The sequence below is a fragment of the Rana temporaria genome, chromosome 8, assembly GCF_905171775.1.
Source record: "Rana temporaria chromosome 8, aRanTem1.1, whole genome shotgun sequence".
Lineage (NCBI taxonomy): Eukaryota > Metazoa > Chordata > Amphibia > Anura > Ranidae > Rana > Rana temporaria.
In genome coordinates, this window is record NC_053496.1 from 90,737,322 (window position 1) to 90,761,328 (window position 24,007).

General features: G+C 40.8%; 1 protein-coding gene across 7 annotated transcripts in view; it reads right to left on the bottom strand.

Moving 5' to 3' along the window:
- Positions 1-24,007, bottom strand: part of PPP3CB (protein phosphatase 3 catalytic subunit beta) — a 96,530-nt gene that overhangs the window by 32,229 nt on the left and 40,294 nt on the right. For 3 of the 7 annotated variants that reach the window (XM_040362253.1, XM_040362248.1, XM_040362251.1), the window contains exons 8-12: positions 22,935-23,029; positions 20,275-20,400; positions 19,594-19,671; positions 14,787-14,813; positions 4,341-4,425 (exon numbers count right to left, since the gene is read on the bottom strand). In XM_040362253.1, coding sequence (XP_040218187.1) covers positions 4,341-4,425; positions 14,787-14,813; positions 19,594-19,671; positions 20,275-20,400; positions 22,935-23,029 — 411 coding nt within the window. The remainder of the gene's footprint in view (positions 1-4,340; positions 4,426-14,786; positions 14,814-19,593; positions 19,672-20,274; positions 20,401-22,934; positions 23,030-24,007) is intronic. The other 4 variants (XM_040362249.1, XM_040362254.1, XM_040362250.1 and 1 more) reach the window with 2 other exon arrangements.

Here is a 24,007-nt window from a genome sequence, read left to right on the forward strand (position 1 = left end):
ATTGATTGGTTTGCGCAAAAGTTATAGCGTCTACAAACTATGGGAAAGATTTATGGCATTTTTATAATTTTTTTTCTTTTATTACGAGCAATAGTGGCAATCTGCGATTTTTAGCGGTATTGCGGCAGACAGATCGGACACTTGACACATTTTTGGGACCATTGACATTTTTACAGCGATCAGTGCTATAAAATTGCACCGATTATCGTGTAAATGCCACTGGCAGGGGGGGTTAACACTAAAGGGGCGATCAAGGGGTTAAATGTGTGTTCTAACAGAGGGGATGTGACTTACTAGGGGAGGAAACACATCATTATTCCTACTTCGTGTCCACCAGCCATGCACATCAGATCCCCCACTGTGCCGCTTGCGCACACGCTCCCTTCCTTTTAGCCCCTTTCTGACAACTGACAATTGTGTGTCCTTTACATCCACTTTAAGCCTCGTATGCATCCCTCTGTAGGATAAAGTATGCATCCCTCTGTAGGCAGCTTAGCTTATGGGGCCCATCAATATAGTGCATCACTGCTCTAGAACTTAGCACTGATGTTTAAGACAGTATAAATACTTAATCCAATTCGGTTGAAAAAGAACTGTATACGTTTCATGCCAAGTGATCTGGATAGAGAGGCACATAACAGTAAATAAAAAAGAGCACAGTTCTTACCTCAAATCTAAATGCATTAGAATAAAACAAATTAAAATAAGGAGAGGATCCAAAAGAAAGCAGGCATGCAGAGCAAGGTGTCAGGATATGCTTCAGTCAATGGGTAAAAGCATTCCTGAGCATTGTACCCACCCATCAGCTGCATGGTTGGTAAGTGATCCAGTCAGAACTTATAGTGTGGATATTACAGCAGCAGAATGCTGGCTAGTGTATTCCCACGACGGATGTCTGCACAAGCTTCATTCCCAACACAATCCAAGGTAAGTAACCAAGGAGAAATATATCAGGTTGGGGTTAGCTGTTCCCATAAAACATAATACTAACTAGTAAATGAAGCCATAATATACTTTCAGGATAAAAAATAAATAAAAAAATAGGTCACACATTTTTGATACAATGAGAACATTCTAATTGGTCTTCAGAATCATGCAGCTGAATTTGTTCTACAAGTGATTTGTATGACAATCTACAGCAAAGTCTTCTGTCACATGGGGTGGGGAGTTGGGAAATCATCTTTGTATAATAGCAACAACAAAGATGTGAATTAAAAAGCAAATTAAAAAACACTGGCATATCTCAACCTACTTTAAACTATATAAAAATTATTTGACACATACACTTGTACATACAGTTTTACTTGGTCAGCAGTTTGCTTCAATGAACTAATCAGTATGTATTGTATTTGCTAAATCGTTTTTAGTGTTGGTCTCATGGAAATGCGTATTGAAGGACACTGTGCGGATACCTCAGCAGGCACCCCACATTATGATTACTGCTCCCCAAGTATAAGTTGCCGGTACAAACTGTGAAGGTCCATCTGTATTGCCAATAAGTTTTAGTTAAGTGGATAAAAACAGCAGGAATCTGCAGAGATTCAAACCATGTATGGGTAGGCTGAATGTACCAAGTTTATCGATCAATTTGGGTACAACCAGCCTGTCTGATTTTACATGCAATTATTGCTAGCGGCTTTAATAGTCGCTAGCAATAATCCCTGTATTCTCCCGGTGGGGATGGCTTCTCCCACCCCACTGCCGGGAGAACGCAATGGCTCTGCGGGAGGAATTCCCCAATTAACGCTCACTGAGGGAATCAAGCGATTTTCTGTCCTGCAACCTGTGGTTGCAGGACAGAAAATCACTCCGTCAATGGCCGGCCTAACAGAAAACCAATGTATTAGCATATTCAAATCCTAATCCTTATTCAAAGTGCCGCTAAACTAGTTAACAAGCCAGGCTTTCTGGTATGTATCTGGGTAGGTGGCTTACAGAGGGGATGTGGACAACTTGCCTTTGTCTTTTAAAAGTTCAAGTACATAACCACCCTTCAACAAAAACTAACCAATTTAGAATCCTCTTAGCCTGGTGCACACTCCCCTCTCATTGACAGCAAGATTTACATTCTAGGTGCAAAAATCTCCTTGGGTGCTGGTGTCCCAGTGCAGCAATTTTCTGTAGACATATATGGAACCATACTCCTACTGTAGAGACATTAGGCGTACTCCCCCAAAGACGTCAATGTGAAAATAATGTGCAGGCAGGTCAGAGCTTTGTACACCAAGGATGTAAAAAAAACTGCAGGAGGTTGCCTTTGATCATGGACTGTTAAAGGGGTTGTAAAGTCAAAATAGCCCCATCTCTATCCATTAAGGTCTACAAAGGCCTTGGCCGTCCGAGACTCCCACTCCTGATTAGCTGAGAAAGCAGCGGTGGCATTGGCTCCCCCTGCTGGGAATCAAAGTAGAATAGCCAACCAGGAGATAGGGGGGGCAGGGCTCAGCCACGGCTCCTTGTCTGAATGGACACAGGGAGCTGTTACTCGGCTCGGGTGCCCACATAGTAAGCTGCTTGCTGTGGGGGCATGCAACTGGAGGGAGGGGCCAGGAGCAACAAAGAGGGACCTGAGACGAAGAGGATCTGGGCTGCTCTGTGCAAATCCACTGCATCAGAGCAGGCAAGTATAGCAGGTTTTATTTTTATAGAAAAAAAAACAAAACAAAAAAAAAACAAGACTTTACAATCGATTTATGTAGTAGGGTGGGGCTCTACTTTAGTTTAGGGTGCTGGGGGTCTTATTTTTCTGAGAAAAGGTGTATTAGGCTTCTTCCACAAGGGGCTGGCTCTGTTGGAGTCGGCCTAATCAGCACGGAATCTGTCTGCTGATTCCCGAGCTGGTCCGTGTCTGCTCCGCTAACGCAGAGCAGACACAGTCCTCGCTTCTCTAGGGGCGGTCGGATGTAAACGGACCACCTGTCTGCCATCCAACCCAGATCTCCATCTGTCCATTTTCAAATTGTTATATTACGACTTACAGCAGGTCTACATCTTATCTCTTTAAATGAGAGATCCCACCATATTACAGAGACATCTGCAAACACAAGTGACTGTTTTTAATGCATGAGCTGTTTCAGTAGGCAATAGGCAAATCATATTTTCTGAATGGATGAGCTCTGTAACCAGAGTATGTTTACTTACCTGACCCCTCGAAAGTCCCGCGCCGTGAACGTGCTTGATTCTCGGCTCATTCATTGGTTGATTGAAAGCAGCGCAGCTATTGGCTGGCGCTGCTGTCAATCACATCCAATGACGCGGCGCACCGGGGGGCGGGGCTGACTGATACAGTGAGTGGCTATGGCCGCCGGCTGTATCACAGGAGCGCCCCCGAAATAACTCATCACCATGCGAGCACGCTCGCATGAAGTTGATGAGTTCTTGCGAGGGGGAGCCGAGACAGCCTCCGAGGGACCCCAGAAAACCAGGTTCGGGGCCACTTTGTGCAAAACGAGCTGCACAGTGGAGGTAAGTATAACATGTTTGTTATTTAAAAGAAAAAGAAAAAAAAATTTCCTTTACATACCCTTTAACACTCTTGGTACAGAAACAAATTCACTGCAAACAAAGGTTGAGTGTCAGAAATAACCAGTAGCCAACTTTGGGTAGTTTAGGTTGGGCGTCAGGCTGAATCATTCTATCCCAGCCTTTACTTTTTTAAATGCAGAGTAATCATAGGACTCCCCCGCTCCTAATAAAGGGGTTGCAAAGGTACAATTTTTTTTCCTAAATAGCTTCCTTTACCTTAGTGCAGTCCTCCTTCACTTACCTCATCCTTCAATTTTGCTTTTAAATGTATTTATTTCTTCTGAGAAATCCTCACTTCCTGTTCTTCTGTCTGTAACTCCACACAGTAATGTGAGGCTTTCTCCCTGGTGTGGAGTGTCGTGCTCGCGCCCTCCCTTGTACTACATGAGAGTCAGGACGCTCTCTACTTTGCAGATAAAGGGGAGCTGTGTTAGTGGGCGTCCTGACTCTCCTGTAGTCCGAGGGAGGGGGACAAGCACGACACTCCACACCAGGGAGAAAGCCTCGCATTACTGTGTGGAGTTATAGACAGAAGAACAGGAAGTGAGCATTTCTCAGAAGAAATAAGGACATTTAAAAGCAAAATCGAAGGATGAGGTAAGTGAAGGAGGACGGCACCAAGGTAAAGGAAGCCATTTAGGAAAAAAAATTGTACCTTTACAACCCCTTTAACATACCCATACAGTTTCCTGAAAATCAAACGATAACAGAAATAGTTCAACTTCCATTTTTCCCATATTATTGACAGTTTCTCTTGAAATATTCACAAATACACCATCATTTATTCAGAGCTATCACTAAACATGTTGGCCTACCTGAGCACAGAGAAGACTCTTGCCATCTTGCCTATCGCCCGAATTTTGTTCCTGATGATTTCTTTACGAGCAGCAGCTGTACCTACTTTCAATGGAATAAAAAGAATCTCAAGCTCAGGAATTCATATTTCTTTGGTGAGAATATTACACAGAATCATATGCAAATCTGACAAGAATTGCCAACACGCCACCACACGCTTTTAAAGTTTGTTTTTCGCAAACTTACAAGAGTATTGGTTAAGTGCACCAGTAGAAGCAAAATATAAAAAACAAACCAGACCAAATAGACCGCTGAACTATGGGTAAAAAAACACAAACATTCCTGCTGTTAAAGTTTAGATACATTATACATATGAACATGTGACATTTTGATAATGAAGTTGAGGTGTTAAAACATTAAATGACTTTCAATAGGCACAAAGATATGTGTGAAACAGGATTACATAAAACAGTATATATGCTGCTGATATGGTAAAGAAAATGTGGCCTAACCTGCTTTTTTTTGTACTCTGGCTGGCATCATGATGAGGCAAGGAGGGCAGAGACTTTGGTTGGCATATGAACAGTTGTTAGTAGTAAAAACACTGTATGCATGATGTGTACAAACGTGTGGTCTAAACCAACGTTTTGCAACTACAGTCCTCAGATACCCCCCAAAAGGTCATGTTTCCAGGCTTACCATTTATTGCACAGGTGATTTGATGAGTTTCACTGCCTTAGCAAATACCACAGCCATTTCATCTGAGGAAAATCCTGAAAACATGAACTGTTGGGGGTACCCAAGTACTGGAGTTGAGAAACATTGGTCTAAACCATGTAACTTATAGTTGTATGTATGCTATATAATTTACGCATGAACGGCTTAATGCATGAAATATTCTTTTAAGCAAAATTACTCTTGATGACCATTTTCACCTTCAAATCTGTCGTTTTTTTCAGAGCAGGCTTGGAATTGAAATGGAGACAAATCTGTCAGGTTGCTAGGGGCAATAAGAACACTTAGCAATAGCATATGAATGTCAATATTCTCTGTGCTTCCAATGTGGCCAATTCTGTTCTAAATTTTAAAAAATACACCCCTAAGGACATTTATCTGCTTTTAAAACATTTTGTGTATGCACCTAGGGCCCCTCAAATTTGAGGCATACAGAATACATAAGTTCCACATGCGACTCCCCTCCACATCCTCAGACAAGACACATTAACCTTTGCTTGAAGCAAAAGAGAAACGGTTTCTTGTGTATATACAGAATTCTGCACCAGGACCACTCTACCACATGGCTCAGGTAAATTATGGAGAAGACTTTATACAGCCGAGAAACAGCCTCTCTAACTGAAAGCACTCTCCACTGTGCTTAGGACTATAGATTTCAGCTCAAAAGTCATACACAGGGGCTCAGGGACATAGAAAATTAAGGGCATTCACTCCGCAGCTAAAAGTATGTGCAAGCATGTAGCTGTTATAAGAGTCTCTTCAAAAGCATTGTATTCAATCAGCACTATCCAATACTAAATACCTACCATCATGAAAATGAACACACTCCCCTTTTTGTCAGGATAAACACAGACGGCAGAGGTTTTTCTCTTTTGAGATTGGTGAATATATGTATTTTTAAAATATCTAGGATAATTGAGATCATTTGGTCCTATATTCACTGTCTGCAATGTTTTAATATCTCAAATGTGTGCTACGTTCAGAGGAGTACTGCTCTAACAAGTAAGTGCAAGGGTACACTCTTTACATGTTACTAAGGGAGGATAATTAAAAGGGTTGTAAAGGTTCGATTTTTTTTTTTCTAAATAGGTTCCTTTAGGCTGGGTTCACACTACTACACTACTTTCATCCTACTTTGCTCTGTGTTCAATGTTTCCCTATGAGAGCGTCTTGTAGTGTCCTACACAAGTCGGTCCGACTTTGAAAATGCTCCCTGTACTACTTTTGGTCCTACATTGATCCTACTTCAGGCCCATTGAATATCATTGAAGTCGGACCAAAGTAGTATCCTGTTCATGAAAGTAGGATGGATGTAGGACCAATGTAGCAGAGCAAAGTAGGATGAAAGTAGTGTAGTAGTGTGAACCCAGCCTTAAAGAGGAAATAAACCCTCAACCTTTATTTTAATTTTTTTTAAAAACCCCTGCAAGAGAAAGTCATAAGCTAGTATGTATAGCATACTAGCTCATTATGATTGACTTACCCGAGATCGAAGCCCGTGAAGTTCTAGTCAGTCCCCTCAGCCGCCACGTCTCTTGGAGTCTTCTTCCTTGTTTCGCCACTCCGGTGCTGTGACTGGCCGGAGCGGCGATGACGTCGGCAGTTCCCCGCACATGCACGGGATTGCAGCATTAGAGCATTAACCCCCCATTGCCCCATTAACAAACACGGCACGCTCAGTGCGCCTGCGCCGAAGACATCAGTGCAGTCCTTACAGCAAATATCTCCTTAAACGTGTAGGTTAAGGAGATATTTCTTGCACCTACAGGTAAGCCTTAATCTAGGCTTACCTGTAGGTGCAAGTTGTAAGGAGGGGTTTACAACCACTTTAAGCTAGTGCATTGTTGGTTCACTTACCCTTTCTTTCGATTTCCCTTCTAAATGTTTTTTTTTTCCTTTGTCTGAATTTCTCACTTCCTGTTCCTCCTCAGTAAGCTCGCCCCCATCATCTGGCTGTGGGTTAGTCAGCCAGAGCAGCTTGAGGAGGAAGAGGAAGTGAGAAGTTCAGACAAAGAAAAAAACATTTTAGAAGGAAAGTCGAAGGAAAAGGTAAGTGAACCAACAATGCACTAGCTTAAAGGAACCGATTTAGAAAATAAAAAACAAACCTTTACAATCCCTTTAAGTAGGAAAAAACGTCTCTATTCTAAATTTTAGTCATATTTTCAAAACCTATGAAGGATGTCATTGTGGGCCTGGCTATTAGGCTGCTCTTCTGGTTTCAATACGAAGTAACCGATTTCCAATACATCCTGACTTTACTCTGGCTTAACGTGATTCGGGTTTGTTCTGGGTCTGTGACTCAAAGTACTTAATCCAGAGATTCCAGCCAATTAGAAAGTGGTCAACTCCAGCCCTAAGATATCTTTCAGAACAGCATTGCTTTATGGTAATGAAAAACTCCCAATTTTTTTGTTTTTTGTGGGGGGAAAGGTGGGGAAAGCATTTTCCAGATTTTTATTGCCATGTGTGTAAACTACTGTGCATATTTCCCCTAACTTCCAATTCATGGGAGTCCTTTCAAAAGGGACACAGATGAAACACATCAGTGAGGAAAGTTTAGAATCTCTGACAAAGTTTTACTGAGGTCTGGGCGCCCCTGTCCTGGTGATAACCACCCCTTTCCTCACAGTGACTGGAATTAGGGGAAAATCCTCACAATATGGCGTCAGACAGAAATAAAAATTTTTTTTAAAAAAAAAAAGACCATTTTGACTATTCCCAATTTTGTTCCAAACATTAAAAAACAGAAAAAAAAAAAAAACACATACTGGGGTTAGGGTTTTAAAAAAATACCCATGAAATGCCCAGGAGCACAAATCATTAGGGTACTACTAGATAAAGAAATACGTTTACATGGACCAAATCTAGGCCCATCGTGCATAGTTTTGGAATGGTATGCACTCTGGGTCTTATTCCTGCAGTGCCAGCAGCATCACCACAAATGAGATTCTAATTTTAGGTCCTGGTATGGTTCTCAGGAAAACAGAGTAAATTGCAGTATATCATTCATTTTCTACTGTATTATGCCTTTTACATTTTCCTTACAGAGGGAAGTGTCTGTTCTGGCCAGGAGCACAGAACTAGCTCGCAAACAGATTTCTACTCCAACATATTATTACCGAGGCATTTCGACTATGCATTTGTGCATTGTGATTTTAGAACATAAGTAAACGTGGCCACATATAGCTTCCCCCCTGGCCTCTGATCAGCCGGTAGGCTGATCGAAAATAAAAATAAAAAAACATGCCAAAACAGTTCTGCTGAACTGACCAAATTTAGATCTATTGCTAGCTTAAAGCGGTAGTTCACCCTCACTGACATGATTTTACCATCGAGACAGGCATTGTAGCGCGAGCTACAGTATGCCTGTCCCGATTTTTTTAACCCCGGACTCACAGTGTAATCGTACATTATAGATTTCGGCTCCCGCGGGGAATGGGCGTGCCTATGGAGAGGGAGGATGATTGACGGCCGGCCCTGGCACGTCACTCTCCCCGAAGACAGCCGGAGTAGGTCTCGGCTCTTCACGGTGCCTGCGCACAGGCTATGCGCAGGCGCCGTGAAGAGCCAAGCCTATTTCGGCTATTTCCGGAGAAGCGTGACGCGCCAGAGCCGGCCGTCAATCATCCTCCGTCTCCATAGGCACGCCCATTCCCCGAGGGGAGTCGGTATCTTCGATGTACTAATAAACGGTGAGTACGGGGAAAAAAAAAATCGGGACAGGCATACTGTAGCTCGCGCTACAATGCCTGATTTTATGGTAGAACAAAACATTTTTTTTTTTTTTGGGTTTATAGGGTGAACCCCCGCTTTAAGTCAACAAGGCTACTGGGGAAAGAGACTGATGAAAATTCTGACAAACTGATAAGTTGTGAAACTACTTAAACCCAAAAAGAGGATATCGGCAGTCTGGGTGGTTATCATGTGGTGAACTTTCGTATTGAAAGTATGGAATCTTGGTATTTTACGATACAGCTGTTTTCTGTGATTTCCATAGTGTGGGGGTATTTATGCGAGGAGTATGCTTGATGAAGGGGTCCTGCATGGCTCCGAAAACGCCACTTTTTACTGTAATTATGGATTAAAGTTTTGGACCCATTTTTGGAGATCCTGGTGTGCTGGTTACATTACTTTCTTTGACTATACACGGTTCCGACCGTTGGTCACTTCAGCACCCATTCTTCAATACAGACCTTTTTACAGGAATGTGTGCATTGGGAATATTGCATTTATGTATAGGGAAAAGATGGCTACTAGGGTGGTCCCGATACTAGCATCAAGGACCGCAAGTGCTCCCGATGCCTAATCCAATACCTGCACCCGGAAGTCGGCGGGCGGAAAGGAGATCGGTCTGGCAGCAGGATAACTACGGCAAGCTGGCAGGAATGCAGGGCACCGGCGCATATTCTGTCCAAAACAATGACTGGAACGGCCAAATTAAGTACAAGAAGTGACGTTTCGTGTCTCTGGAGGGTAAACATCACAACACCCATCTTGGTACACCCTGCACTCGGCTGCAGTAAACCAGCAGCGGACATCTGGTTACACCCAGCCCATATAGTTTGGGCTGGGTGTAACCAGATGTCCGCTGCTGGCTTACTGCAGCCGAGTGCAAGGTGTACCAAGATGGGCTTTGCAGCATACTTACTAGATGTTAAATGACATGAATTATGAGAGGCAATGAAAGCTTTTGCAATGCTATATGCCATATAGAATTGCAAAATCCTCCCTTTCTGCTCATCATTCATGTAATTTATTATGCAAATGCCAATCAGTGCTACATTTCAGTGCCTGCCCATAAGTGCCACCTATCAGTGCCCAAAAGTGCCAGCCATCAGTGCCGCCCAGTCAAACTGTCACATGACATAAAAAAAAAGTATGGGTAATCGGTATCGGTGAGTACTTGGGGGGGTATTGGTACTTGTACTCGGTCTTAAAAAAGTGGTATCGGGACAACCCTAGTAACTACTGTGACTGGTTATCAACATATTGCATAATGAGTCACGATAATAGAAATAATGGACTCAGCCGTAAAATTAAAGCAGGCTCTGCATACATAGTCACTGTATGACCACATACATTGTCTTCTCTTTGATCTGCAATTATGATTTTGTGGCTGAATGTCCATCATTAAGATCTCGTTCACACCATACGTGCATAAAAACCTATAGGAAAACATGCACAGATTTGACCTGTATAGGCTTGTTCACACCACGTGCAGAGAGGTGCATATTTATGACATGGGTCTCTGCAAGAACACAAAGAAATACATTATTTTCTATGTGCCTTGTTCACATGATAACACTGCTGTCATGGTGAGTTTTTTTTCTGTGCAGCGATATGTAACAAATTCTCTGCAAAAGCACACAAAAAACAATTGTTCTCTCTGTGCCCTATTCACGCCACAATGTTGAATCCGTGTCAAATCAGTTTGTTTTTTCTGCGCAGAAAACTGCAAAACACATTGCATGCGATACCAGTGTTGTGGTACAAGAAGAACAGAAATGGAAGGCGTGCACACCTAGTGCATTACCAGAGATAATTTCATAATAAAAAAAAATCTGTATAAAAGTGGGTACTCACAAAATGCAACTGACAAAAGGCCATAAACACAGGGCATGGACATGCACAGAACACAGGGTACAGCCAATGCGTTTCAGGGGCGCACCCCCTTCCTCAGAGCTAGGCTAGGCCTAGCTCTGAGGAAGGGGGTGTGCCCCCGAAACACATTAGCTGTACCCAGTGTTCTGTGCATGTACTGTGTTTATGGCCTTTTGTCAGTGTCATTTTGCGAGTACCCACTTTTATACAGAAATTTTTATTATGAAATTATCTCTGGTAATGCACTAGGTGTGCACGCCTTCCATTTCTGTTTTTCATGTAGTTCCTTACGGATTGCTCCATCTGAGGAAGGCAGCATCCACCTAGCTTTGGGATACCATATGTACCTTTTACACCACCATTTATCTGATATCCGTTACATCACACCTTGGAAGACCTATTAGAGCTGGAAGTGACTGTGTTTTTTGTATTTCACCAGTGTTGTGGTGTAAACAGGGCATGGAAAACAATGGCTTTGCTTGTGACAGGTGCAGAAAAACTCACATCCCTGCACATGGTGTGAACGAGGCCTAAAGGTTTGGAACAATGGGCCAGATCCACAAAAGGGATACGCAGGCGTATCTGCTGATACGCAGGCGTATCCCTGTTTCTATCTATGCGACTGATTCATAGAATCAGTTATGCATAGATATTCCTAAGTTTTACACTGTCGGATCTTAGGATGCAGTACCGCGGCCGCCGCTGGGGGCATTTCTCGTCGGGTATGCAAATTGGCACTTACGGAGATCCACAAAGGTTTTTCCCTTCGTTATTTCTCCGTAAGTGTTAGTTTGCCGTCGCAAAATTAGGGCTGCTTTTACAAAGTGTAAACTTAGTACACCATGTAAAAGTATACCCTTCTTTCCCGCGTCGCTGTCAAATTTTTTTTTTTTTTCCCGCCGCATCTCTTTTTTACCCGTCGTGATTCACAAAACTCGGCGTAACGTAACGCAAAGCACGTCGGGAAAACAGCGTCGGGAGCATGCGCAGTACGTCCGGCGCGGGAGCGTGCCAAATTTAAATGGGACTCGCCCCATTAGATTGGGCCCGCCTTGCGCCGGACAGATTTAAGTTACACAGCTGCAAATTTCTAGGTAAGTGCTTTGTGGATCGGGCACTTAGGTAGAAATTTTGCCGCGGTGTAACTTAAATCGGAACATTTAAGTTAAGCCTGCTGGTTGTGGATCTGGCCCAATGTTTGTTAAAATACACCTGTAATTCTGAAGAAAAAAATAAAATACAGAGGCTGCCCTTGCTGATCCCCTCCTGGCAGTCTCTGACCTCAATACATTTAGTCAATAATGCAAAACAAAATATGCAGCTAGTAAATTCAGAGGAAAGGCTAAAATTATACACAGAATATTTGTTTCAAATTAGCCTTTGCCTTAGTATAGTATCCAGACAATTAGCAACTTAAAAAGAAGTTTAGCAATGGCAGCCTATGTATTTTCTTAGTGGAGGTTTTCCTTACCTGCAAGAATGACTGGGCTGCCCAAAACCAAGCTGGCTGACTTGATCTCAACATGTATAGGCAGCCTTTAATATCATTGTCCTTAAGAAACCACTCTTGGAAAGGTCTATGCATAATCAGCATGTTAGCTCCTAGATTAAGGCCTCAATCACATGGACGCTCAGCCCTGTAGAACCTATAAAGCCATTTGTTTTTACTTTTCTCTGCTACCACTGAGCTGCATACTGGCAGCCCGTACAACTGGGAATGCACCCACTGTACGGACGCTGCAACACAGCTGAGTTAGACAGGTACACGGAAACAGGTGCCTGGACACAGCTTGCGCACCCATCCCTACGTACTTGTCAAACTCGGCCATGCAGGTGAATCTGTATTGCCAATGTACTACCATTCACATACAGGGACTCCCTTCATGAGCTCAGCAGAATGCCCATGTGAATTAGCCTTTATACTGCACCAAGGACTCAAGATCAAATTACACATAACACAATAGAAAGGAAACAAATATAAACAGCATTCTAAGTTTTATTAACGATAGCCTTAAGATTGGACAACAATTTGTTACCATTTTTTTTAAATTCAATATAAAAGTGGATTAGAACTTTTAGAGCGAATGGGGTTTCCCCCTAGGTTTACTGAAATGTCATAGTTATGAACACTGCTACATTAAACTAGCAGTATTAAAGTAGAACTCCATTTCAAACTTTTGAAGAGCGTAGTATCAGTCCCTCTGTCAGGTTTTATTGCTGCCTTAATTACCATTTGGGGGAAGTTTCCTCACTTCCTGTCCAAGTCATTACCTGAAAGCGAGGGTGAATATCTCCAACTAGGACACATAATAAAAAACTTTTTGATAGATTGTATATGACTTCACCACTCTACATAAAACCAACTAAAAAGTTCTGGTTGGAGGTATAATTTAATTAAAGCTGAACTCCAGGATTAAATAAAAAAAACACTGTGGTTGTGTTCCCCACCTTCCCTGCAAGGGTTAAAATGTTAAGTCTAGGAGGTACATGAATATGGAATAATACTTACCTTATTTCTGTCTCTAGCAGGCTTCCTCCATCCATTTCCAGCCTTCAAGAAGCTCTCAGCTGCTGTCACATGCTTGCCTCCTCCACGTGCAATGTAGGGTTAATAGCCCTGCATTGTATGTGATGATACAGAGGAACTGCCTACGGACTAAAGCACCAGGGAGAAAGGAGTAAAAAATCTGCGGTGTTGGGGTAAGTGGCGGTGCCAGCCACTTAAATAGTAGTATAGGTACAAAAGTGCTAAAGTCCTTCAGTGAAGAAAATTTAAATTGAAATGTGTGACACAGAACTCCTCCTACACAGTATACCTTGCTGGTCAGTATTTGCACAGTATACACCTTTGTAGGAGGAGTTCTGTGTCACATATTTCACTTTTATTTACTTCACTGAAGCACTTTAGCACTTTTCTACCTATACCACCACAGATTTTTACACATTTTAGATATTAGGGACTTTGAGGGGAGGCAGCAGCCAATACTCATTTCCCAAGCACGGCTATAATAAACTATTAGATCAGGGAGAAAAGGACAGCACTAAAGATGGCCAGAACGAAGATTGTGGTAATACATCCTCCTCTAATACCCTTAAGCCCTGTACACACGATCGGTCCATCCGATGAAAACGGTCTGATGGACCGATTTCATCGGTTAACCGATGAAGCTGACTGATGGTCCGTCGCGCCTACACACCATCGTTTAAAAAAACGATCGTGTCAGAACGCGGTGACGTAAAACACAACGACGTGCTGAAAAAAAACGAAGTTCAATGCTTCCAAGCATGCGTCGACTTGATTCTGAGCATGCGTGGATTTTTAACCGATAGACGTGGCTACAAACGATCGTTTTTTTTTTCCTATCGGTTAGGTATCCATCGGTTAAATTTAAAACAAAATTGCTTTTTTTTTAACCTATGGATAAATAACCGATGGGGCCCACACACGATCGGTTTGGACCGATGAAAACGGTCCATCAGACCGTTCTCATCGGTTTAACCGATCGTGTGTACGTGGCCTTAGAAAAAAACTGAGCTTTTTTTTTAACCCAGGGTTCAGCTTTAAAAATAAATAAATCTTCTTAGTTTTTTTTAACTTATTTCTACACAGTTAAATAGTTAATCTCCCTCCCCAACACCGCACAAACAACAACGATCTAAATAAAAGTGAGAGTATTGTCTGAAACATTTTACATGCAGAAATGTAAAAGGAAAAAAATGTTCATTACTAAAACCATGAAGCAGAACACAGACAAATGTTCCCCTAGTCATGCAGGACCAAAAGATATGGAATGTTAGATATAGACAGAGGATGGAAATCTACAAATGAACAGAATGGAAAGAAACACTGAGGAGAAAATGCCATGCACAGAAAGACAGATGTCTAGGAATATGACTTCAGAACGATGCAAATTATATCCAAATGCTCATGGGGGAAAAAAAACGTTGAGCGATAAAAAAACAAAATACTAATAAGAGGGGGGACAAGTAAAAAAAAAAGGCTACACAAAAAATTGACATGTGACATCATTTAAATGTATTGTGTAGCAACTCCAAAAAGGGAAAGAAAAAAAAAAAAAAACTTGGAAGTCATATTTCAAAACAATGGTGCTCTGTCTGGTCTGTACCTTTTTTATTGCCATATATGAGTCGTTCTTCAGATGGAGAGTCCAGAAAAAAAGGAAGTGAACGATGGAGAAATAGGTGAGTGAGACAAATAAAAAAAAATAAAGATATTTTACTTGGCAGCAGCAAGAATGAAAGTGGACTGGCAAAAAAATGAGAAAGGAAACCAAAAAATGGGAACCTACAACTCTAGGACTCTAAAGAATGGCAGGAGTAAATACATGAATTAAGTTTAGAATGAGATAGTATAGAGTATGGTAAGAGACAATAATATTTGCAGTGTTAACCCCTTCAAAGTCACACGACCAACAATGTGCTGTTATTTGTTGCTGGTCTTTAGCAATGGGGTTTAAAAAAAAAAAAAAAACAGCATATCTAAGGAGGTACAGTACAGAATCTAATCTAGTGCAAAGTTAAGAAATGGACATGCCATCAGCGGCACAAGGTTTTCGAATCACGGAATAACTTACACAACCACAATCGTTTTTACAGGGGCCTATAAAACTGTCAGCGGTGCTACCGAAGTTTAATAGAGGATGGCAAATTTAATAAAGACCGGATGTTCGGAAAATGTGGACATAACAATGGAGGTGAGAAGCTTACAGCTGGATTGTGAGCAGTGATCAAATGATGTACAGTTATATCAATGCAAAACTATTGGACAGGTTAACAAAGCAAAGTTTATTCAGCAGGACATTTCCCATAATGCAGCTCAGAAAACCTGTAAACAGTAACACTGTGGCCAGTAATCAAAATAGTCATTTTCCAAACACTTGTGATGGACGAGGACTTACCAGACTATTAAGGAGACAAGTACATTTACCATTTATAAGGGCACATTACAAATGAAAGTTAGATATGTTGAATAAAGTTTAAATGGTTCATTTATCAATATCCAAATCTATAAGGGTATAAGTATATGGTAATGCACCCACAGTTATACAACAATATAGGGCCTTGTTGAATGCTTTTTGCTTTTCCAAATTAAAATGATTAGTAAACGCTCAATATTGCCCACAAACAGATTTATACTGTGATCCGAAGTTTTGGAAAATGTTTAGTTAGGTAGAGGAAGTTAAAATATAAATAAGAGAGTTTTAACTAATGACCGTTTTAATCATAATCAAAGAAAAATATCTGAGCTTTAATGGATTTACTAAAATGTCTGAAAAACATTTAAACCTTCCCAATTGCATCTATTACTATATTTGTGTCCTTAGTTTTTTAAAAGAGAAGTATGGACATTTAAACTCGCCTAGGTGGATGCATCGATCTAATGCTGCATCAGTCCCCCACTGGCTCCTCAGTGATAACAGAGCGCTCAAACACTGCTGACCGCTCAGTTCTCTCGCGCCACTCTAAGCAGAGAGCCCTGTCAGTCAGCGGCTCTCTGCTCTGCCCCTCCAGCACGCACTGGAGCACTGGGCTGTGGAGGGAACTAGAGGGGCTGGCTCAGGCTCTTAGCAGATCGTTGAGAGACTGAGCCAGGTGCCAGTCCAGGCATCTATGTTGATCCGGACCATATGGTTGGGATCTTTTGAGCCTGGACTGGCTGAGTGATGTCAGCCAACAGCAGACTTTAGCCCGCTGTCTGCTTAAAACCAGACACAGGTACGCAGAATGAACTTATACTTCTCCTTTAAGATAAAAATGTCCTCTAAAAAATGTCCAGGTGATCATGAAGTTCCCAAAGCTTCCTCCTTCCTGGTAGCAATGATCTGCAGGCTTTAAGTCTCTGCAGATCATTGCCACATGTCTCATGCTACCCATTTTATTACTATGCAAGGCTTACTTCCTAGGTCATGGTGATCATTGTTTTTATTACCACAGCAAGGTCTGGATCAGGGAAAAAGCTAAACCACAGTGTGTTACATGTTCTGTGATGTCACTTTGGCCATTACATGCCGCCCCCCCCCCCCCATATGGTTATTCAGAGCAGTTTGTACTGTTGAACAAGCTTGTGCTCTGCCCATCTGCAGATCACATACTTGACTTAAAGCACACTCTGCTTTGAATGCCCTAAAAGGGAGGGCGTGTAAAAGTTAAGGTGACATCACAGGACATGTGATGGGCAGTAGCTTAGCTCTGCGTCCAACCTGTGGTGATAGTAAGAATAGTGAGAATGTGACCTTAGGGCTCATTCAGATGGGCGATTAAGGCCGTCCTCTGAACAGCCACTGGCAGACACATGAGCAATTATTCCCCTTAGAGCTCTGTGTGGGCAGCCTATAGAAGTGGCTGCACAGATACAATCGCAGGAGCTGGTGCACGGATCCAAATGCAGAGCCTCCGTGTTTGGATCTGTGGCACCTGCTCCTGCCAGCATGTTACACTTTGACATTCAATTATGTCCATGCAGTTGCTGCGTGTGCATCCACTTCTATGGGTTGCCTTCAAGCAGCCCTAAGGTGGATGCACACACATCTGTTAGAGGCTCTGCATGGAGGACGGGCTTTAATCACCCATCTGGTTATGACCCAATGCATACATCATTAGATAGATAGATGGATATCTATCTGCGGGCAGGTGGGGGTGTGTGTGTGTGTGTGTATATATATATATATATATATATATATATATATATATATATATATATATATATATATATATACATATATATACATACATACATACACACACATACACACACAGATAGCTATATCTAGATTTAGTACCTCTTTAAATTAAAAAAATACTCATGAACTAAGTAGTCAGACTGGAGGGATAACATACTTACTGGTTTCTTTTATTTCAGGCTTAGATGTCTGTATTCAAATTCCAGGGCATGCACAGCAGCCACAACCAATACAATAGGTACTTTCCTGGATAGATTTTTTTATTTATATCAAAGGGAATGTAAAACTCAAAACCCCAGGTTGGATAGAAAGAACTTGGGATACAAGGACAGTGCATTACTTATTGATCAGCATGCGACTCAGTCCACCAGGCTCCAATCTACAGCTGAAATATGGATCATGTGTGAATTCTAAAATCTAACCAGTTTATAACTTCAGTGTAAAAGAATTATCGTCCCATTTTACTTACAACCCCAGTTCCAAAAAGTTGGGACGCTGTGTAAAATATACATAAAAATATACATAAAAACAAATAGCAATGATTTGCAAATCTAAACCCATATTTTATTCACAATAGAAAATATACCATTGTTTAAACTGCGAAAAGGTACCATTTTAAGAAAAAAATAAGGTCATTTTGAATTGGATGGCAGCAACGTGTCTTAAAAGTTGTGGGACACAGGGCTACAAAAATCTGGAATCATCAATTTGTGAAAAGCTGCATCTAAAAAAAGTCAAACAATTTCAGAATAATGTTCCTCAATGCAAAATTGTTTTTAAAGATAACCATCATCAAAAGCGTCTGAGAATCTGGAGAACTTTCTGCGCACAAGGGAGAAGGCTGAAATGCAATACTGGACAGCAATGATTTTCAGGCCCTCAGATGGCTCTGCATTAAAAACAGGCATGATTCTGTGATGGACATCACTGCATTGGCTCAGAAATGCTTCCAAAAAATCACTGTCTGTGAACACAGTTCGTCTTGCCATCCAAATTGCAAGCTAAAGCTATATCATGCAAAGAAACCATATATGAACATGATCCAGAAATGCTGTTAACTGCTCTAGGCCAAAGCACTTTTAAAATGGTCTGATTCAAAGTGGAAAACTGCTCTATTGTTAGACAAATCGAAATATGACATTTTGGGCTACCATGGGCATTCTTTTTACTAAAGAGGAGAGGGACTTTTGGCTTATCAGCACTCGGTTAAAAATCCGGCATCTCTGATAGTATAGGGTTGCACAGGAATGGGTAGCTTGCACATCTAGAAAGGGACCATCAATGCTTAAAGATATATATCCAGGTTTTGGAGAAGCACATGCTCCCATTCAGATGTCTTCTATTCAGGGAAGGCCTTACAAAATTTAGCATGACAATGCTAAATCGCATCTATGACAGCAGCAGGGTAGATCTTTCACCAACTGAAAATATTTGGCGTGTCTTAAAACAAAAAATACGACAAAGATGACTCATGATTGTTGAGTTTAAACATTTGATATGCGTTTGGTTTTCTATTGTGAATAGGTTCATGAAATTTTCAAATCATTGCATTTAGTTTTTTATGTACATTATATCAAGTGTTCTCTTTTGGATTTGGGGTTGTAAAAACGCCCAGCAATTTGATCAAATAAATACCATGCGTTTCCTACTTAAAAAAAACTGTGATGATTTTCCATTACTGAATGCTACAGTTTTTAGTTTCTTTCAATTGCAAACAGCCCTGTTTAGTAATTCAAGGATGTACCAAATTGTATTTTAGATTCTTTTAAAGCAGTGAACACTGACAAACAAAAAGTGACGTTCAATGATTTCATAAAGAAAAAACTTCAGTTCTCTTAATTGTGGCTCCCCCCTCCACTGGTGCTGCCTTAAATGTACTGTCTGATGCATGCACAGATGTGACAAAGGGCTCTGTCCACCGAGTTGTGAGGACGCATGTGCTGAGAAAGAGGTCCCAGAGCCCTTCAGCACAACTTCATGCGCGTGCCCAACGCCATTCTTGCCTAGGTGAGAAAGGACAAAGTGCTGCAGCAAAAAAAACCTTAGTGCCTTAAAAAACACATTCTTTTGGGGTGAAGTTCAGCTTTAAAGAGTAGAACGTCTGTACTCCAAGAAACTGACCAAACAGTGCTTTGATGACCTTTGTTGGTCACAGAACCATACATGTAGAAATGGTATGTTGCAATATACAGACAACCATAAAAGCGAGCCAGGAATATTACAATGATCCTACCGTCAAACTGGTCTTCTCCTTCTGTCATTAATTCATCATCTGAGCAAATGCTCAGAACATTCACCAGCATCTCAGTCACTGTGATCAACAGAACAAAATACATGTTAGGGTACACTTCAGCAATTACATTTTGCATATGCTTCACAAATGAACGTCACACCTTTTTATGAAATCTTAGCCAAATGCACAGAATTTAAAAGCCGACGTTAAAGTAGAGTTACTACCACACCTCCCCTCCCCCAGCAAATCCTGTTAAAAATTAACTGGTCCTATGCTGCTCCACTGCCCCCCCCCAGTCACTGTAATAGGCCGCAAACTCAGGATCTTCACTACAGAAGCTGGTGACCGAGTATCACCATAATGCAGGCAAAGGAGCACAGTGACTTTTTTCAGGGACCAGGTCACTGGAGGGGAGAAAAAAAAAAAAGCTCAGGGGTCATGTGACTAAGTGGAATAATCACCGGTTGGTATTGCCTGTATATTGATACTACTCAGCCAGATGCCACCTGAGAAGAATCATTTAGGCAAAGGGGGTTCATGAACTGTATGGATCCACAGTCTGGAAAAGTCTATGTGCATTTTTAGGCAAATTTAAAGAAAATCAGATCCTCCTAATTTGCTTATCACTAGTCATGCATTTCTAAAATGATCTCTAACTAAAAAGAGGAACAAAGCCAATACCTTTTTCACCAACAAATGGCAATGACCACGTGAACACATCCATGAAGTTCGGCAGCCAGTACGGGTGTGGTGAACAGTTGAATTGTCTGATATTCATAACATTATTTTCATACTTTAATACAGCAGCTGTAATGCAAGTGTGGAAATCATTAAAGGCAATAACACCCTAAAAATTAAAAAAATCATTTCAGTATAACTGTCTTTTCTTAGCCACAGTAGCCCAATTGTTGGCCTTTAAAAAAAAAATATCTATACATCAATAATTTGCTTACTTTCACTTAGTATTTTAAGCCACACATGGCAACTCTCTAACAGAAAACTATACAAGTGATTTTTAATTTAATTTCATCTGCAAATTTTTTTCCCAGTACATAAAATGTCCCAACTCAATGCAGTGCTTTAACAGGCCCTCTCTGCTGATAACCAGCCCATGAATAGACAGCTTTCCATTAAAATGGAAATCTCCAAATACAAAATAAAATTGTGTCACTTGGTATGGCCTGCTTGGCACATCAAAAAGAAGCAAACCTAGCATCAATTCTAGTTTTGTTAAAGGCTCTTACTTTAGTAGTCTTTCATGCTCAATAATAGCGCAAGCAACCAACATTATTAACCACTTCAGCCCCAAAAGATTTTAACCCCTTCCTGACCAGAGAACTTTTTACAATTTGACACTGCATTGCTTTTTACCGACAATGCAATGCTGTACCCAAATAGAATTTGCATCCTTTTTATCCTCCAAATAGAGCTTTCTTTTGGTGGTATTTAATCACCTCTAAGGTTTTTATTTTTATGCGCTATAAACAAAAAAAGAGTGACAAGTTTGGGGGGGGGGGTAATTTTTTACCTTTTGCTATAATAAATATGCCTTAAGGGGTTTAGGCCGATATATATTCTTCTACATATTATTGGTTAAAAAAAAACACATTAAACGTATATTGATTGGTTTGCGCAAAAGTTATAGCGTCTACAAACTATGCGAAAGAATTATGGCTTTTAACTAGTAATAGCGGTGATCTGCAATTTTTTGCGGTATTGCAACATTGCGCTGGACAGATCGGACACTTTTGACACATTTTTGGGACCATTGACATTAAACAGCGATCAGTGCTATAAAAAGGGTGAAACCCGATCCTTGAGAAAATCCCAAGATGATATTCATAATCAGGTTTCACCCTTTTATAGCACTGAACTGTAGAATCCAGTAAAAACAAAAAACAATAATGAGAAATAAAAAGGGCCAGTAAAAGCTGAAGAAAAGACAGTCATCCTGTAGGTCACTGGTAATACACAGTCATGCTGGGAGTAGGAGGGGTTATAGCAGGCTTTTCACAACTATTTTTTCCTTCTGTCGCTGGAAGTATTGGCCAACAGTATTTGAATTCATGTGCCCCTTAATGGACAAATAAAGAAAATGGGTTAGCTGGTAATACAGCAAACCTGAAGAAAATACATCAATCCTCTTAGGACACTACTAAATCTGAAGCATGCAGGTAGTAGGAGGGGTTATCCTGGGCTGATCTACATTCCTTTTGTTTGCCAGTTTCCAAATCTCCTGTAGACAACAGTATAACCCCAAAAATTAAATTCTTCATAGGCTGCTGAAGATGTAGAAATTATGTTGCTATGTAGCTTGTTCTACATACAGTCAATGCTATCTGTATACTGAACACATAGGGTTGTTCAGTTGGCACTTTTACATTTCAGAGAACGTCTTGCAATTTTCTTTATGGTATACAAAATGTTCTCCGATTTGCCCATCCTCACTGCCACATTCAAAAAGACTGCCTTGTATTCATTGAAAAAATATCATACATTCTCTGAATGGGTGGCGATGCCAAGCAAGTGACTCCCTGTGTACATACTGATGGTAAGTCACCCGAGCAGCACCCAAAAAGGTCGGCACTGACTGTATGCAGCACAGGCAACTACAAATTCTGAATTAAAAAAATCTTTTTAAGTCATGTAAATATGGAATGCTGCATTTGAATATAATGTACTTTCAAATTATAATCGTATTTCTCTTCCATTTGCTTTCCAGGCTGTCCTTATAAGATTTAATGACAGAGCCAGCTTATAGAGCTCAATAAGTCAAACTTTATTTAACCCCCACAAATGACTAAGCCAATGTAGGGACCCATCAACCTCCCAAATGCCGTTTTCAGTACCTGTTCAAAAGTTTCAATCAAAATAGAAGGATCCTAAAAGTAACTAGCTGCTGCGCGCTCTTTAGAAAACCCATATAGTTCTGTGCACCCTCATAAGTTTACAGTGGAACCTCGGATTGCGAGTAACGTAGTTAACAAGCGTTTCGCAATACGATGACTGTATTTAAAAAAAAATCTAACTAGGTTTGCAAGTGTTGTCTCGCGAAACAAGCAGGATTCAGGCCAAAGCGCTGTGCAGTACAGTGTTTGGCCTGAGGTGGGGGTGTGCCGAAGCCGGACGGAAAGGCCAGGTGACATGCAAGTACTTTGGATTACGAGCATTCTCCTGAAACGGATTATGCTCGTAATCCGAGGTTCCGCTGTAATTGTAAAATAAAAGAAGCACAAAACATTGGTTTAACACAATTTTAAACCTTATGAATATAAAAACATAATTTCTCTTTAAAATATTTTACAACCTACAAAATCATTTAGAAATGTACCAAAACACACCTTTATTATTGTAGACATCCAAGTAATTGGGTGCTGAAAATATTGTAATTAAAGATGGAAACCCCGTTGTTTGACTTTTTCTGTACATTCGGTAACTGCAGGTAAAGAAAAAAAAATAGATACAATGAAACAAAGATCATAACTGCAGCCACTGCCAAAGTCATATTTAATTTTCTCATGCCAAAGATATTTCTGAAATTGCCTTACCCTTTAAATCCAAGCCACTATCAGTCCACTGCTAGTGCCCCTATTAGCAGCCCTTGCAGGGAAGCAAAGAATATGTTTATGGCTGCTTTGTGTAGAAGCTCAAGCAAATGCAATCTGATCAACACCCCAGCTCTCTATTACCACAAAGGACTGTCATGACATCTATGGAGCATGGAAAGGGAGTTACTGAGTAAGGCCTCATGCACACTTGAGTATAAAAAAGCTGCTTTGATATGCGTTTGAGCTTTTTTATCTGCTGAATGTCCACACATTTTGTTCATGCACACCATTAGGCATTTACAGGGGAAAAAAGCCGCTTTTAGGAGAGGCACTTTCGAGCATACAAAAAAATGTTTAAAAGCACCTAAACAAAAATGAATGTTAACAATAGGAATGTTTAAATATGCACATTATTACACTTCAATGGCCAGAATAAGTTAACACTCTAGCCAATAGAATACAATTATTCCAAACATGCATGTAAAACCGTTTTTTTTTTTTCGTTTTTTTTACCATGCTTTTTTGCTGCTAAACTCTAGTAGGAAAAAAGTACCAAAGAGATAACAGTGCGCATGTGGCATACAAAGGAAAGCAAGGTTGTACTGCAAACCTTTCTTGTCTGACATAATTGTAGGCCAATATTGTATGGTAGAAAGCACGGTGCTCCAAGAGCATCAGACACACATTACTGTATTTAAAACACGTCTATGCTGACAGATCCAAGAAGTGCGAGATGGGTGGTCAAAGGAGGAGTTTGTTTTTTTCCTTTTTCACGTTTTGATCAATTGTACTTCCTTCTGAGTGCACGTCAGATGGGAGATATTAATTTCCCCAGAATTTCTCCTCTGTTAGTACAGTTAATTTAT